The sequence below is a fragment of the Pezoporus flaviventris genome, unplaced genomic scaffold (assembly GCF_033815535.1).
Source record: "Pezoporus flaviventris isolate CSIRO_AGI_PZ_B2104156 unplaced genomic scaffold, CSIRO_AGI_Pfla_v1 ptg000070l, whole genome shotgun sequence".
In the NCBI taxonomy this organism is placed as follows: domain Eukaryota; kingdom Metazoa; phylum Chordata; class Aves; order Psittaciformes; family Psittacidae; genus Pezoporus; species Pezoporus flaviventris.
The window spans coordinates 835,115-853,367 of NW_026892618.1; the positions used below are offsets into that span (position 1 = coordinate 835,115).

Here is an 18,253-nt window from a genome sequence, read left to right on the forward strand (position 1 = left end):
CCACTATAAGTATCAGCAAGATTTTTTCATACTTTTTTATTTAGTTTTTTTTAAGAAAGGACATTATTTTGAAGACAGTAATGTCACTTTTAAGGGGTAAGTACTGAGCCACATGAAAGAAAAAGGCACCAGTTTGTACTTCAAATATTTGAAACGGTATTTGAGCTCCCTTTACACTTGAGTGTTAAAATGCAATTCCTGTAACTTAAGTGTAGCTGAAATGCGAGCAAAGGCTTTTGTTTCTGAACTTTGGTCAAGATCCTAGAGTTTTTTTCCTCCTTACAGTTAAGGGGGGAGAGAGAAGGGGAAAGGCCATAACCTGAATTGTGCAGTGAATTAAGAGTAAAGGCAGCCCTTTCTTCCCCCAGGGAGCAGTGGGAAGCAGGTACCATGCGCTGTGTTTAGTCAAATGGTGCTACTACTTTTTCCCCACCACAGGATGCCACTCCTGTAGATTCCCAGGTTCCCTGCAAGAATTGCATCACAGAATCATGCTTTTATCTTTTTTTAAGGAATGGGATTTTTCCCTCCATGCCCACAGTAACCTGAGGCAGGTTGTCATGTTTCTTCTATTTCCCCAGACCTGAGAACAGTTCAAGTTTAACATTAAACATCTAGCTCTTATATAGTTCCCAGAGCAGGAAGTGAAAAAAAAAATCCTGTCTTAGGGAAGGAGCTTCCAGCAAACAAGATGTGAAAAGGAAAAGGATTTAGTAACCACATATGGTCTGATAAAGTTGAGATGGAAGCAAAGACCAGAATGATGTTCTAACCAACAAATTACTACCACATGGTTAATTTTAACACAGCTGAAAACTAAGTTGTAGATTAAGCCAGTGCTCCCTACTTATAGAAAATTTGTCCTAAACCTGTGAACTACTGCTTTATTTAATGTAACCCAGTAAAGCACTAAAGTTTTAGGACACAGGGAAAAATGACTGACACACACATCTATGCATGTATTTCCTGGTAATGGCCAGAGGCAATAGAAAGACCTGTAAAAATCCTGAAATTCATTTGTGAAGAGCTACCTTCAGAAAAGTACCAGTAGCAAGACAAGTACACCGTTGACAACTCTGCCTCTGCTGGGTTTCAGCTGTAGCCCAAGGGACTAGGGAAGAACTCCTCCAGAGACCAAAATGGAAGTGCAACCCTTTGCCTCAACTTGTCATGAGTCAGGGAATGCCAGCTGTGGTTGTGGTCCAAGATAAACAATCTTCCAGTTGTCTGCTTGTACTATTGCACATCTTTAGCTTGTTGCTACAGTAAGAACAGAACTGACAGTTCTCTAAGAAACACTACTGTCAACAAGACTACGCAAGCAAGTTTTCTTTTAAATAGCTAGAGACGCAGTCTCAAGAGTCTCAAAAGCACACAAGTCTGTAAAACACAGTACAATATATAGTATCGTTGCTGTTGGGGTGCACTGTTGTCACAGAGTTTGAAAACTTAGTCTTACCAGAATACTACAGACCAGTTAAAATTAAAAATCTGGAGTCTAGAAACAGTTTCAACAGTTATACTTCAGCATCCTCCCTTCTGGAGAGGCAGGTGTTGCATTGCACTGCAGTCTGTGAGGAAGCTTGGGTACCATATTTTTGCAGTCTGATTTCAGTCCATTCAGTCAAATTGACCAGTGTTAAAAACAGGCTTCAGTTTAAATCAACGTGCTTTATCCCCAAGAGGTCCTACATTTAGATACTGAAAAATGAGGGAGCACAGTCCAACACTTGTGTTCTATTAAAGCTTTTATTACCTAGGTTAGCTTTTCCTCACAAAATTTTGCCAGAATCCCTATAACAGTTCTTAATATCAGAGTAAAGAATTAAGTGTTCAAGTGAACTTATGGAAAGAAAAAAGAGCAGCAGCGGTTTGGCAATAATTCCTCACATTACTGACTAAAACTTATTTAAGCCTCCTTTTTCTCCAGTAAGATTTTGTGCAACTCATCTGCATCCTCACTTGTTTTCACCCTTATTAACATAGTGACAGGAACAGCTGGGTTCTTCTCATCAATTGGTGGGTTAGGAACACAAACTATAAGAACATTATTCTTCCCGGTTCTTGTACACGGCATCTTAGGTGGAATTAGAACATTCAACAGTATGTTTCCTGTGTATGAGGAGGGGAAAAAAAATATAATTAGCAATTCTTCAGCTTTTATTGCAGGACAGATGTTAGTATAATTACTAAATAGGGACTTACATTTATACTTGGAAAGAAGGCAATTCACAAAGATCAGGTGTACTTGTCTTACTCTTCCCTAAGTATCTGCTCATGGCCACTGTTCTCATAGATTTCTTTCCTCATGAGGAAAGAGGAAATCTCTGAAAATACTGTGTCCTCCTTTTTTTAAAGGGAGAACTCTGAAGAAAATCAAGTGATAGCAGGGACACACAGGAAAAAGGGAAGGGGACAAGGGAGAAGCAGCAAAGGAGGAATCCAATCACAGTGCTTAGCTGATGCTTATGCAAGTTACTCATTCTGACCATCACGCAGCGCTCATAAGCAGAAGCAAGAAGTTAGCTTTAACACACACAGACACATTAATGTAATATTGGACAAACTGTGGTAGAGTAAGTACTTTATATCATCAAATTGTACAACACATCTGATGTGGTCTACCACCAGGTTACTAACAGCAGCTCTACATAAACTTGTTAAATTACATAGTTTGAGAGCTTCAGTATTAGTGGTCTATTAAAATAGTTGCAAACAAACTCAAATCTGCTTCCACGGAAGATGCACACAGTTTGTAAACCTGGTAAATAGTTCAGAACACGGTAGTAGTGTTTAGGGGAAAGTCAGTCTTCGCCTTCCTTTGCAGTTCAGTTTTTCAACACAGTGAGATTTTAGGAAAGGATTACAGCACTGTGTGAAGATAGCAAAAAGGAAAGTGTGCATCACTATGACTGCAGCAGCTTCTAGAAACCAATGCTTGGAAGCACCAAGCTGAAACGTCTTTAAGTGTGTGAGCTGAAGAAAACAGGAAAGATTTCCTAATACAGCACCTGAGATGAAGGCAAATGGAATGTAAATCAACACCATGGAAAGCAGCATCAGCTGAGTGAAAAATCCAGACTTGCATTACAGACTAGGTAGCTTGGAGGAATAAAATTTTCACCTGCTGTATTCAACACATTCAAACGCCCAGGGAGAAGCTGAAAGTGCTGACAACTGTCATACATCTGCCTTTAATGTTATTGCTGTGAATTGCTCTTTTCTGGCAAACCTTCTCTCCACTGAAAGCGTTAATGATTCAGAAGTGACTAACACAGAAATCTCACCAGACCCCTGCAGAGACTTCGCTAGAGTACATTATAAACTGAAAGTGAGGTAAGACGTACCCACGGCCTGCAGTGCAGCATGGCTTTAATACTGAGGTCTACTGTAAGCACCATGTTTATTCTGTTTTATAGAAATAGAATTTGTCAAGTGCATGTGAACCCCACATACCAGTGTGTTCCAATCAGGTACTGAAATACAGCAACATTTCTCAACAATGATTATCAAATCATTGATTTTGCACAGTTTGAGTGTGTGAACGCTCAACATTACTCTTGGAAAAAAACCTGTAACCTATCAAGTCCTGCTAAAAGCAAAGAAAAGGTTGGGTTTTTTCCTCTTTAATTAGCTGTATGTATTAATGTTCATCTCAAAAGTTCTCTGAAGAACTATCACACTATGGGTTACTCCACCATTTGTGATCCAGCTGAAGTTAGCTGAAACACAGTTCAACAGTTGGACTTCAGCATGCAGTAAGAGAATGCATATAGCAAAATCCCGCATGTCTGACCTATATAATGCCCCCCTTTACCATTAGCTACAGTGTCATGTCTACCCATATGGCCAACAATTTACATATTCAGGATGAATGGCAGACAAATGACAGCTGGCCTGCACCTCAGCACAAACCTTTTTCCTCTTCATTCTCACCCCCCATTATATGTTACTTGGAGACCTTAAACTACACTTCAAGGCACTCAAGTCAGGGATGGAGAAAAGCTATTAAAAAAGGTGTGGGGGGGGAAGGAATACTCAAACATACAACATAACCTTTTGCTTCCTCATGTTACTTCATGTGCTGTGTTTTCTAGGGACATCCAATTGCTTGTTCAGTACTTGAAATTACTAAAAAAAAGTTGAAAGGTTTTCACCTATCAAGTCTATTATGCTGTGTAACCCTAATGATAGGCAGAGAATTTCACATTCCAAGACTTGCTACTAGAAGAAACTGACTTACCTAAATTGGTGTCTGCTCGGACCAGGAGTTGAGTTTTTTCATTTCCTGCTGGTTTTAAATGTAATGTTCCTACACCTTTTTCTTTAAATTCATTATCCTTTTTGTAAAACAGTTTGCATCTGTGCAAAAAGAAAAAAAAACACCTTTTTTGTGGTAATATGTAGAATACAAAGACGTCTCCCAAATACACGCAGACTGTATGTATGAATCCGATTCCCAGAAGTCAATAGTGTAACAATAATCAGGAGTGAACAAGCTGTGAGTAGCATAGATCTCTGTTCCCCTTGACCTTATTGCAAGTGCTAACAGATAATACTTCCAGATCAGAAAGAGGAAGTTGATTGTTTCTTTCAGTAGCAAAATGACAAACATGTTACTTTCAGGGAAAAGCAGAATGTACAGCAATCTGTACTCAGGGTCTACAAGGAGTAATAACTGTAAGCTACTGTTTAAAAACACAAATTACAAAGCCATAAGGACTTGCTGTATTACTCTGGAGCTATAATAAGACTTTTATGGAAAATTTAAAAACGTTTTGGAAGTGAAACTAGCAAATCTAATGCCATACTTCACAAATGAGCATGTACTTTCTCTCAGATAAAGCAGGAATTTGTAGAAGGCCAAATTCTGTGCTAAGTGTGAAGCAGATAAGCAGTTACTTGGTCTACTGAACATGCTTTGAAAACCTGCTTCCAGTAGAGCTAGTCTCATTTTGAGCTTAAAAGTACAACTCATTCACTCCTTCATACAACAATCAGCATTTTCTGATGAAAGAGTCTTATCTCAGGCTATGCAAATAGCTGAGCACCTGACTGGTTTTTCAGAAGTACAATTCATTTCTGTGGTACAAGCCCTACAATTTAAACTTACAAAACCTGAAGGCAGAAACATCTTCATTTGTTAAACACCGACTGTAAGCAGAACACAAGCTACTATAGTGCTATGTCCGAGCTATACAACCGTTTTAGTAAGATCTTACACATTTTTATCTGTAATTAACTTTTCTACAAGTAGAACTTCATATTCTATATGGCTTCCTAACAAACTTTATTAACTAAGAAGTCAAGAACATATATACCATTAATTACACACATTGCAGTGGTGAACAACAACAATACGCAAGTATGTAAGTTTTATTTTCCAAGTTAGAATTCTATTCACCGGTCTAAGTCAAAGTTACTTACTTCTTTGAGTAGAAAGCATCATCCTCCTTTATTTCATTAACAATGACTTTTGGTGGCTCTTCTTCCTCCTCTTCTCCTTTAAATAAAAAAAGATATGTTATATTGTGAGTATATAATATGAAAGTATTTTTGGCACTGTATTAGAATTAGCTTATTCATGTTGTATTTGACATACGCATGTGTGGCCTGTAAGTGATTGCCAAAGTATATTTAGGTCAACGAGGGCTCTGAAACAGCTACAGTCTTATTTTCGTTCAGCCACGCACCTCAAGCAACTTTATGCTCATCTTCAGTTTAAATGGCATGAAAAAACCCAACCCCCACCAAAGAGTCAAACCCATAAATACAAAGCTTAACAAGTCCAGCTGAAGTCAAAACCTTCTGTCAGGGAGAAGGTTATAAAATTTCAAAGAATAGTCTCTACAAATGGGTCCAAGTAAAGCATTAATAAATACTTCCAAACAGCCAGGTTTAATTTCGGGGAAAGGAATTAATTGCAGTAATGACAGCAAAGAGATTGTGGCAGGATTATGCCCTTCAAGTCCCCTGACTGCTAGGATTTCTATCAGCTTACTGTTCACAGATGAGATAATGAGTTAAAACTGTCAAGTAGTATGTAAATTTATTTGCCTTACAGTCTATGAAGTAAGATGTATGAAGTTGTTCTATACCTTATCCATTTTACGGAGGGGATATCTTGATAAACCTATTAGGAAAAGCAGCAGGATTGAAATATCCTGCAGGCTCAAAGAGGAACATACCAGTTGCTTTAAAATCTCATAATTTCAAGTCTTGTATTCAGCTAAAGAATTATATTATATTACAGAAAGTACAAATCTGACTTTTTACAAGGGCATGTAGGAATAGGACAAAGAGGAATGGTTTTAAACTGGAAGAAAGGAGATACAGATTAGACATTAGGAAGACATTCTTCACTATGAGGATGGTGAGGTACTGGAACAGGTTTCTCAGAGAAGCTGTGGCTGCCCCACCCTAAAGTGTTCAAGGCCAGGTTGTATGGGCTTTGAGCAACCTGGTATAACAGAAGGTGTCCCTCCCCGTGGCAGGGGGTTGGAACTAGATGATATTTAAGGTCCCTCCTGACCTAAACCATGCTACGATTCTGTGATAAAGGTTTTTATCACCAATTTTGTGATACAAAACGTATCATATCACATATACTTCTAGTATTACTTAAACAGGAGGCAAGGCCAAGCTATTTCCAGACTGGCAGTACAGTTTTGCACCTTCAAAATTCAAGACAATTATGATCTAGCTCAACTTAGAGCTATTTCATCTATGTAGTATTCTTAAGTCATATATATTCACAGGTTACCATGAAAGTCGTAAGTTTAAATAGAATTTACCTTTATCATCACTATTGCCACTTTCTGTCTGAGCTTCCAATACATTGGTGGATACCGCAGTGACAGACTTAGCCTGGTTTGCATCTTTTCCAAATAAACCTGAATTCCCAGGAGAAAATGAAAAACTACTGAGTGTTCCTGAACCAAGGGAACCTAAAACAGAACTGTCGACACTCTTGCCAAAATTAAACGAGACTGTTGATGTAGCTCCTGACGATGGGTCTTTTCTTTCTGATGCAGCTTCAGGTTTTTTGTCCAAGGTATCCTCAGTTTTGTTGTTAAACAAAAACGTTGATCCTTGCTGTAGCTTTGCATTCCCAAACGCAGAAACAGACTGAGCACCAGGTGTCTTGTTGCTTTCATTTTCAGAGCCACTATCGCTACTGCTTCCATGTTGCTGTTCAATATTTGCTAAGTACTTCTCATAGTCTCTAAAGATGGGTGTCAGGTCACACAGTGGGTTTGTGTTTACATGCTTAACTATCCAGTCACGCACGGAACAGTTTAAACCTGCTAACTGTTTGTGGTAAACACTAGAGCTACAAACTTTACTCTGAGCATAGCCAGATGATGATGGTTGATTGCCACCATTAGTTTTTGGGCTTGCAGCCTTTTTCTCAGTAAATGCAGTAGTAGTGGGACCATTTGACATTGTGGATCCTGTCAGAAGGAAAAACAAGGATTAGAACACTTTTTTCCACAGAAAGCAAGGTTCTCATAAAAGTCTAACTAATGTTCTCTGTATTTCTTTATCAAATCACTCATTCTTGCTGTTATATACCTCTCCTGGATCACAAGACTATGTACCAGGTATTGCTGTACAAATAAACAGGGCTGTGAAGCAGACCTAAGCTCACCAAGTTTAGAAAAGTTAGTCCAGGGCTAGACAAAATAGATGGAGCACATCCACTATGTATTAAAAAAAAAAAACACAAAAAATCTTGTATAGAATAACATTTAAAAAAAAAAGACAAGTTTAATATTTCACCAAAACCTCCAAAATATTAATTCAAGCTTACCAAGCCCTAACAGTCATTAAAACAAAATATTCCCTTATCTCTTGCTACTCATACTTTGTAAAACTCTGAACACGCTAGCCCATGATTTTGCACATTTTCAAGTGGTTTGCATATAAAAACCATAATAAGCAAATTAAGAAAATCCTCATTAAAGTTTCTCCTAATTTAGTTGAACTCACTGAAATTTAATTTACTCTAAACTTCAAACTCCACCATTTCCATTCTGTGACATGTTTAACATTTCTGCATCTCCAACACAGAGGGATAGAACTCATACTCTTTTACGACTATCAAAACATGACACCAGAGCCAGACTTGCCAGAATAGTTCAAGTATCTTGAAATGTAACAGATAAAATTCTAGTTAGACTATTTGCAATATAAGCTGTACAGGTTATATTGCAAGGTTGTTATCTTAGAAGGTTAAGATTTTAGCTATGCAGCATATATTTACCAAGAACTGCAAAAAACACAGAAACAAAACCTTAAAAACAAAAACAAACAAACAAACAAAAAAAAGAAACACCAATCACACAAAGAATCTGTCCTACTAAATGGGCATTTCCAGATTGCTGCCTTTTTTATTTCCAATTGAATTCAGAAAATTAGAGCAATTATTTAAGTGGAACATGTTATCAGCTCTTTTATACTATTTGGAGAATGTCTTATGCCGGTGTCTTCCAGTCCCATTTGTACCTATATAGCTTTTGCCTCTGGTTATCAGAGCAAACACAATTTTAGTTTCCACCTCTTAAAATTGCATGCATTTGATAACTTGTCTCTCCAGCAGTCTAAATCATTTTAAGAAACTTAAAAGGAGGAATAAAGTCTCAAAACCTTAAAACAGAACTACAGGGTTGTCTCTATTTGGTTTTTTTTTCACTATTAAAAGAACCCTGCAGATTTTATGGCTGAAAGTTTTTGATAAAGATATATGCTTTTTCAAAACTTACCAAATGCTGATTGCGTTTGTGTTTCAGAACTGGTCTTTAAACTGCTGAAAGAAGGAGTGCTAGTGACACTACTGCTTCCATTAGACAACCCTTCTAAAGGCTTTATTCCTGCACCATTACCAAATCCGCTGAAGCCACTTCCTCCTTTTCCAGAAGGCGATACAAAGCCTTTAAAACCTTTAAAAGCTCCTCCACTTTCAGACTGGGGAGAGAAAAAATACAGAAGACAGACTGTTACATACATCTTCTCCATGGAAATCCTATGCCCATTTGATATTCCTTTTATTATTACCCTGGTTCAGTGTGTCATTTCGGTGCATTATTCCAAGTCAGCCATGTAAGCAAAGTTATATGCTTCCTTGTGACACATATTGCTACTATTTTTAAAGTACTCAGATGTTTGGTATGAAAATAAACCAGATCTAGGAAGTGGCTATATAAGAGTTATTCAGAGCAGAGGATGTGTTTGACTACCTATTTAGGCATTCATAGCATCTTGTTTTCTTTAAATAATTACACAGCAATATAATTGCAGGCTTATTTTCAGCAATAGATAGCATTTACAATCACAATTTGAGTCCAACTCTTTAAGCTACTCATCAAAACCAGCATACTTTGTAGTCACCTATGTAACGTTTGTGATTTGCCCAGAACACTCCAATGTGGCTGATGGGAGAAGCAAAGACAAGAGTGCAGTTGATAACATATGCATGCTTTCTGCAGCCTTTTCATTACCTAGTTCTGATAACTCTTCATAACCAGATGCTTTTAGGGCACAGTTTCTTGCATGCTTTTAAAAGATGCAGTGTGATTTAGACATAAATAGGCATTGCCACTTTTACATAGTACATATAATGTCTTTTGAGGTAATGAGCACATTATTACTGGAAGTGAACTTCTGATATCTCTGAAAAGCCATCAGAGGAAAAGGAGAATCGCTTCCGAGTTTCATCTGCTTTTGCCACTGAAGAAATAGCAAACCTTACTCATTTTAGGTTCTGCTCCAGTATCCTGCGTTCTGGGCATGGGCTTTTTGCTTTACTCTGTGCTTTACTTTTTCCAGTGCAGTCCTGTTTCTCACTTCTAGGTAGCTATTTTTCCTTTATGTCTCTCTGATCTTTGTGTCTCCGAGTCCTACCTACATCTCCAGACGTTCAAGTTAAACTGCAGTCGTCTTTTTCTTTGCAGCATTCTGCTTGCCTCATCAGGAATGTAAATAAAGTTCAAGCTTACCTTTCTGTAAGAGTTTCACTGGTTACTAATGCAACCTCAGCTGTCCTGCCGTCTCTTCTGCTTTTTAGACTTTGCCCAGCCTATTGTCCTGGTGTTGGCTGAGGTAATTTTCTTCCCTCTTTTTGTTATCTCCCCTTTTATTACTATTATTACATTTTAATTATTAAACTATTCACATCTCAACCTATGGGTTTTACCTTCTCCCCTGCTCCAGTTCTCCTCCCCATCCCACCATGGGGGGGAAAGCCAGGCTGTACAGTACTTAGCTGCCGTCTGGGCTTAAAACCACAACGCATCCTGGCTCTTCTTCCAGCTTTGATCTCTTAACTGCTGACTCCCAGCCTCCTGTCTATTTCTTCTACAATCATCTGGTTGACTTTCTCAGCCAGTTCTGTTTTTCCTATTCCATTTGCCCCACATCCCTCCTGCTTAAGTTGTAGTTTATTTCTTGCATAACCTCTTCCCAGTGCAGTCCTTTAACTGCATCCTCTATCACACTAGTGGCTAAAATCGTTATAGGCAGAAGTGGGGCAAGACGCTTCCTCATTTACACTGCCTGGACAACAGAAGGGAAATCAAACGCACTGGAGAAAACCATCTAGCCCCCTAATTGTACGTCATCCCATTCAATCCAAAAGCAATTTAAGTTACAGGTAAAGTTTCTGTCCTATCTGTATCATGGTGCATACCTTGTCCAAAGAATGTTTCACAGAAAGTTACATGATCAGGGGGCTGGAGCACCTCCTGTACAGAGATAGGCTGAGAAAATTGGGGCTGTTCAACCTGGAGAAGGGAAGGCTGTGTGCAGACCTCATAGCAGCCTTCCAGTATCTGAAGGGTGCCTATAAGGATCCTGGGGAGGCACCCTTCATTAGGGACTGTAGTGACAGAACAAGGGGTAACGGGTTAAAACTTAAAGAGGGGAAGTTTAGGTTAGACATAAGGAGGAAATTCTTTCCTGTTAGGGTGGTGAGGCACTGGAATGGGATGCCCAAGGAAGCTGGGAATGCTCCATCCCTGGTGGTGGTCAAGCCAGGTTAGACAGAGCTTGGGTGACATGGTTTAGCGTCCCTGCCTATGGCAGGGGTTGGAACTTGGTGATCTTAAGGTCCTTTCCAACCCTGACTATTCTATGATTTTATATACCACAAAGCATCTCTCAGGGATTTTGGAAGAACTACAATTTGGTTGGACTGGGTTAATACTTTCACAAGGACTAAACCTGTAACAAAGACCAACTTCCTTTCAATTCTCAATTTGTTACTGCAAAGAGTAGGTGGCACCAAAACTCTTAATATGGGGAGGGGGAAGTTCCAGCATTCTTAACAAAAGACATGGTTTTTATTCTTAGAACAGCTTTGTATTTTGGCTTTTATTTATAGCCTCTGAGGCATCCCCCAGCCCTCCAGTATGGATTAACTTTCAATTGCTAAGCTTCCATCTCTGCAAAGAATGAACTGGAGCAGTTCAAATGCTATTTTACCCGTAGGTAGATGGCACTGTCTAAAACACTCTGCATTTATACTTAAAAAATACACACTTCTCTTCACCCAGTCTAATACTAGTATTACTCATTTTTTCCTTCTAGCTTTACTCTTTCTATGCAACAGTAAGCTGACTAGTTGCATATACTTTCCAAATGACAGCTTTATACAGTATTACTACAAGCCCAAATAAGTAAAAACCTGAGCACAGATATCACATTTAGCAACTGAGTCAAGCTACAACAGTAATGCTCAGTGATTACATTACCTCTGATCCAACATTTCGTCGCTTTGCTTTTTTAATAGCTCTGTTCTTCAGGACTTCTTCGCTAGCTACTGAGAATGTTCCCACCTTTAAGAGAAAGTTATGAAATCGTTACTGAAATTCTCTGAATGCATAAACTCATCATAGTCTGAAGAGATGGCAGAGATCAGTTTTGTAACACAACTGTAACACTGCTCCCAAACAAGTAAGGGAAGTTAAAAAAAAACAAACCAACACACCCAGAAAACGCAACTAATGCCAGCTACTTCGGCATTAGCTGATTCTTTCAAAACTCTGCCTTTATTGTTCTAAATTACACTTCCCTTCATGCAATCTCAATCTTATTACAGTAAGTAGCTCAAGACTTCCCCCCCCCCCCCGAAAAGCTGTAAGATATCTTTGCTGAAGGTAATCTATCAGTACTGCGTTGTTACAATCTTCAGTTTGGAGAAGGTACATTGAGATGTATGCTATAAGTCAATGTCCTGCAGTCCACTGTAGTTCAAGTACTAGAAAAGGCAGCTAATGACCAATTACTTATTACCCTGTAATAAATGAGGAAATTAAGTTTGCTTACACTCAAATTTCTGGAAGAGTACTGTCAGTTTTCTTTCTCACATTTTACAAGCTTAAATATTTAACACTTTTAGTAGCACAGTCTGTGTAGAGATAATACATCAGACATAAGTAAGTGACATTAAATGTGAAAATCTCCTTTTTACAATCAGATGAAACAGATCATTTGACTGTTTGCTTAAATCCCCCTGGCTATGTAGCCAAGCACTCAATGTTAACATAGTTCTGAAATTAACTATTACTGACCTTAAAAAAAAAAAAAAAAAGACATGAGACATGAAAAATATTTATTCCAAGAAATCTCAAAACCACTTTTATTATCTTAACAAATACCCATCGTGCATCTGAAGAGTTCAAAAGCATTATCCATTTTAACAAGCCTGGGTTTCCCTTTAGAAATGTAAAGTTCCTTTCACCTGGCTGCTGATGTCATTTTAACTGTTAAAAGCCGTTTTGCCATATGGTCTGCATGTATTGGAAACTTCATTGGAGGAAAAAAAAACCCAAAAACTAAACCAACAACCCCACTTCTATAAAATTATCTTTAACTGCTATACTTTTAATCAATTTCACTGGATTTCACACACAAGATTAAGTAGCACATGTAAAATAACTACCCTCCTACCCGCAGGGTTGGTATGAGGGGAGTGTAATGTATCTCTTACCTCCTCAGCTTCATCCTCCTGATCCCAGTTTCTGTCAGTCAGTTCCTTCTCTGCAATTCGCTTTGCCATTTTTCCACACCTGTGTGCAAAAAAAAAACAAAAAAATGCACAGAATCAATTGCACAGAAATTAAATTGAAAGCAACATTAGAACAGTGGAGTTTTAATTGGAACAAATAATGGGAATTGGAGTTAATACAGAAGTAGGTCAAAGATGGAATGGCAGTTAAAAACCACATGTTTCTAACAACTGTTGTGTCAACAAGAAACAGCACTTAAGATTCAAGTTACAGTGATAAATTCTTTGTGATCTTAAGTTTAACCAATAATACAAACATGCAGTTCAATGACGGAATAAGGTTTCTCCAGCAGCAATGCTGACTAGAGAAATTACTTTCAGTCCCATAATTCATATATCTGGTCACCACTTACTCTGTTGGGCTGCAAAAAAAAGACCCCAAAATATGGGGGGAAAAAAATCTGGTTTAAATATTCCATATTCAACTCCTTCTTGTCTCAATACCCATGTAAATTTTTTTTTTGTAAAATTATTACAAATAGATTATATTTCCTCTAAAGGACATATAAAGCATATCATAGATTTTGGAGCAATTACTGTAAGCAGCCAATCATCATTTTGCTAGTTATCTCTGCAATGTAAAGGAAAACAACTTTGAGGAAACAATGTCCATAACAGTTCTGAGTTCCATTTTACCAAAGTGCAACTTGTCAGCTGTATACAAAACAAAGACAGGCTCTAGCTATCCTATTTTGTACCTGGAAGGCAAACAAACACATCACTCAGATTTTATATGCAAAAAAGTTTATTTTTAATAACCATGCTTATATCTGGTAGTTTGACTATTACTATTCATCTAAATTTGAAAACCTTACAAAGAAGGGATGCAGTTCTGTAGTAATTTAAGTCTCAAGCAAGCACACAAGTTAGAACTCTTCATAAAAACCCTTTCGGGTTTATGATTAACAAAATATCTACACATAGTTGAATTTCAGAGCCTAAAACGATCAAAATACATAGTTACAGAATATCTTGTTTAGCTGGTGAAATATTTTAAATAGAACAGTAAATCTTTGCATGACTGCTGTGCAGCTGGATTAGGCATCAAAGTCATGAATTTTGGTCTGACACACTTCACAAATAAGGTCAAGTTATTAGGATCTTTCCACGTACAGTGACAAAACACTGTTTTGTGTAAACACTTTAAATCACCCCAGTCCACACCATCCTGAAAGTAGAGGTCTAACCATGCCCTGCCTGACTCTCTGCAGACTGGAGAGCCCACTTATAAACATATTTATTTTAAAGTCATACTGGCTCCCCAGTCCAGAGAAAGACAAGACTGCATCTCTCTGGTAGGAGACAGAGCTCAAAGGCTAGTAAAACCTGGAATTACACCACCGGATTCCGTGGAAGATAAAATTACCACTCTCAATCCGGCCACTTGAGCATGACATGAACATTAACTACAAAGCCTGTTTTCCACTCACAGAAAAGGGGTAAGCCTGTTGGCCTTGCCTCCAAGTACTTTGCACCTACATGTGTTTACGCAATTGCTCTACATTAATACTGACAACAGGATCTAATATCTCTGAGGACAGGAGCAAGAGAATCACAGATATCTTTTCTAACCTGTGAAACAAGAAGCAACACAAAATCACCTCTGCCTGACATTCACAACCTTAAAGGAGTTTTAGCAGCAAATGTTCTGTACAGGTTGAGATACTGAGAAACAGCTCTATAAAAAAAGCCAAATAAAATCCACAATACAGATTTTTGCTGAACTACCCAAATCCACCTAGTAACTACAGCTGCCCTATTTAACGCAAGCGTTTGAGAAGAAGACTTAATTTACCATTTGCATTCCACAGTATCACCTGTAAGGCTAGAAAACATGCGCTACTGGAGCACCCAACCTAAGCCGGACTCCCGCCGAAGTCTCTGCTATCTCCTCATGCTTGCAAGACCTGAGGCGTGCGATGCGGCGATGCAGAACGCCGCAGACGCTTTTCGGTCCCGGGTGCGTAGAAGAGCAGGAAACGCCTGTGGCTTTTCGGGTGCGCAAGAGCGGCGGAAGCCGGGCTGCCGCCTGGCAGCTGCGCCACGTTTCCCCTGTCCTGTGAGAATCTTCGGGTTTCGGCTTTCGACTTTTAACGTACCAAGTCCTGCTCACTTCCTCACCACAGGCCTAGCTGCGGCCCCCTGTAACACTCCAATTTCCACACACCCCACCCCTCACACACACACCCCGCACACGCACTACAGAGCACCTCGGTGATTTTTAAGCGCTTTGATGTACTGCTGCCTTCAACCGTGGTCCAACTGCCCATAACGCCACGGCCCCTCAGCACCGCCAACCAGGCCCCGGGGAGCCGCTCCAAGGGAGAACTCCCTTCCTCCCCGCCGCCCCAGCCTTTCCGTTTGCGGCCCGCGGGTGACATTTGAGGCTAGAACCTCTCTTCTTCTCACCCCAAACACGCGTTCTTCTCTCCTCTCCTGACAGACGCGATGCCCGTGGCCGGCTCGAGAGGACAGGGGGGAAGTACAACCGTTCAGGCGCCTTGGGGGAGGCACCAACCCACCGGGAACGGTCGCGACCTCCCTCCAGGGACGCCGGTACGCCGGCCCTAACCACGCCACCCAGGCCGACAGCCGGCCTCAGCCCTAGAGTGGCGAGCCGCATGCCGCCTCCGCGCCCAGGCAAGGCGGGCGAGCCGGGAAGCAAAGAAAGGAAGAGAGAGCTGACACTTACCCTCACGGGGCACCCCGTTACGGGCGCGGGGCCGAGCAGACGGCTTTCCAAGGGCCGAGGTTGCGTCGGATAGGAGACGGAGTGTGGTCGCAGAATACCCGGGCTCGGAGCCCTCTCACCATCCCCCGGGCGGGGTCTCAACCTCCGCGACTAACCGATATCGCTCCACCTGGTGTCAAACCACCGCCATTTTGTCCCTCCTGGATGCGGGAAGAAACGCGTTTAAACTGCAGAGCGCCGCCGGCCGCCGCGGTGCTCACCGCACATGCGCACCCCCTCCAGCGGCCGGAGGGAGGTGCTAGGCCGTGGGTCATGTGACTGCAACTGCCCAATGGGCGGGTGCGTCTCGCCAACAGCCGCGGGGTCGCGCATGCTCGTTGTGGAACGCGTGGGTGTCGCGCCAGGCGTTCGAATTCCCGTCAAGGCGGGCTGGTGTGAGGTGGGGCGGCTGTGGTGCTGCGCCGCCTGCATGAGGCTGCGCATGGCGGCCCATGGGAGTCCAAACGAGGCGTGCCCGGCACGGAAGCGCCTGTCCCGCCACAACCGTCCGCCGCTTTTGCCCGGGCGGGAGCGGCTGCTGCTGACTCACGGAGCAGGGCCGGCTCCAGGCTGGCCTGCGGCGGGAGATGGAGCTGTGTGCCAGGCTCTGCGCAGATAAAGCCTGGACTTGCCGCTCCCTCTGTGGCCTGGTCTCCCTGAGGTGTATTTGTACGTGGGATTAGCGCTAGTGTGAAGTGACTAGGGAAGGTGCCGAGCTCTGCTGGAGTTACAGGTTGTAAATGGTGGCTCCCAAGCCGTTTTGCATCATATACAGTAATCATGTACTACACTGCAACAGTAACTCCAAAAATGAAGTCAGTTAGAGTAAACCTAAAAGCTGCAATTCTCATGCCCTGCCTTAGAGGCTAGCTTACAGCTAAGGCTGAGGCTGCTATGCAGGCAGGCTGAAACACTTTGACTTAAGTGTATTTTATTTTTTAAGAAATAACTTTCTGGAGAGAACTTGCTATTCTAAAGCATATAAATTGATTAAATTGTGGAAAAACAAAGCTTTTAGCAGGAAATAGGCTGAGGGGAAACCTTGTAACAGTCATCCAATACCTAAAGGGGGCCTACAAGAAATCCGGGGAGGGAACTTTTACAAGGACATATAGTGATAGGACAAGGGGAATGGATTTAAATTGACAGAGGGGAGATTTGGATTAGATACTAGGAAAAAATTCTACACTATGAGGATGGTGAGGCACTTGCACAGGTTGCCCAGAGAAGCTGTGGCTGCCCCATCCCTACAGTGTTCAAGGCCAGGTTAGACGGAGCTTTGAGCAACCTGGTCTAGTGGAAGGTGCCACAGGCAGGGTCCTAGAGCTAGATAATCTCTAAAATCCCTTCAAACCCAAATGTGATTCTATGAAATAAGAGTCACTGATACCATATTTGTGACACTGTGACACCTAAGGCATAGATTTACTCCCCAGTTTTCTTACCTGGGCTAACTTTCAAACAATGTATTTTCCACAGATTTTTCTTCTTTATAAAATGTACAAATATTCTGAACCATCTTCAGGTAATAATTTGGAAAACTCATTTTACCTGCCCTCCTGGGATTTCAGATGCACTTTTAAAATGTGTCTCACTGCACGATAATGATGTAAACCAGTGTTAATGCCTTGAATATAAAATTAAATGTATCACTGTCACAGAGCCATTAGATCTTTAACTGGCACTCTGCTGGTTTAGAACCCATTTATGTTTTAAGATTCCATCAATGACCCCTTGTGTTTTTAATATCTCCTCTAATCCAGGAACACACACAAAAAAAATCCATTCTCCTTTGGCCTTTTTTGCATTGTCAATCTGTCAACCCTTCTTAAAAGTTCTCTTTGCTTAAAAACCAAAATCCTTGAAATACCCTTATTATCGTGCTCTCCTGGAGGTTCTGAATAGGTTAAGGTTATCCTTTCCTACAGTTTGGATGTATTCTAGCTTGCCCCTTCATAGTTGCAGTAACAGAGGCACAGTCTTCAAGGATTAAAAATAACTGCTCTTTGGTTCTCTTATCACAAACAGTGTGCAAGGCTCTGTTACTAGCAAACACTGTGACCCTATTGTCTGATCACACCACAAGATTTATAGATTTTCAGATCTGTGCTCCTGAACTTTCCTGTCTAAACCGGGGAGGTTTCTCCCTGAATTTTGTGGTGGTCTGCTTGTTTAGCCCCAAAACCTCAAAGTTGCTGCCTTCTGCAGGCAAGCTCCCTCGAGTTACTGCTTAGGGAGGAGCTTTTTCCCCCCTGTAATTTTTAAAGAATGACTGACTTAGCACTTGTATTTCCTGCTCACTTTTCACTCGAGCTCTTTGACTTGTGGTAAGAACGCCTTTCATTCTGCCTGTAACTACGGTTGTATTCAGCTATTGTCTGACCTCTGCGGTTGCTGGGAGCTGTTCCAGGCCGGCTCTATCTGTACCCCTCCCAGGATCATTATGCTCTGCACAG

General features: G+C 40.8%; 1 protein-coding gene across 2 annotated transcripts; it reads right to left on the reverse strand.

Moving 5' to 3' along the window:
• Positions 1–1,730: 1,730 nt before the first annotated feature.
• On the reverse strand, positions 1,731–15,942 carry NUP50 (nucleoporin 50). 2 transcript variants are annotated; one of them, XM_061472032.1, is made up of 8 exons: positions 15,759–15,936; positions 12,989–13,067; positions 11,751–11,834; positions 8,766–8,967; positions 6,794–7,454; positions 5,428–5,505; positions 4,244–4,362; positions 1,731–2,112 (listed from the first exon to the last, which is right to left on the reverse strand). In XM_061472032.1, exons 2-8 carry the CDS (start codon positions 13,055–13,057, stop codon positions 1,910–1,912), a joined length of 1,416 nt encoding a protein of 471 aa, XP_061328016.1. In that variant the 5' UTR covers positions 13,058–13,067; positions 15,759–15,936; the 3' UTR covers positions 1,731–1,909. The 2 variants fall into 2 exon arrangements, with proteins under 2 accessions (XP_061328016.1, XP_061328017.1); XM_061472033.1 differs by lacking the exon at positions 1,731–2,112 and adding an exon at positions 2,119–2,871 and having other exon boundaries at positions 15,759–15,942.
• Between the last annotated feature and the right edge of the window lie 2,311 nt (positions 15,943–18,253).

Excerpts from the sequence above, each read along its gene's own strand:
- NUP50 (XM_061472032.1), bottom strand. The coding sequence starts at position 13,057 with ATGGCAAAGCGAATTGCAGAGAAGGAACTGACTGACAGAAACTGGGAT. Across the intron at positions 11,835-12,988 it reads AGGAGGATGAAGCTGAGGAG|GTGGGAACATTCTCAGTAGC; the intron begins GTAAGAGATACA and ends TTTCTCTTAAAG. Across the intron at positions 7,455-8,765 it reads ACAAACGCAATCAGCATTTG|GATCCACAATGTCAAATGGT; the intron begins GTAAGTTTTGAA and ends TCCTTCTGACAG.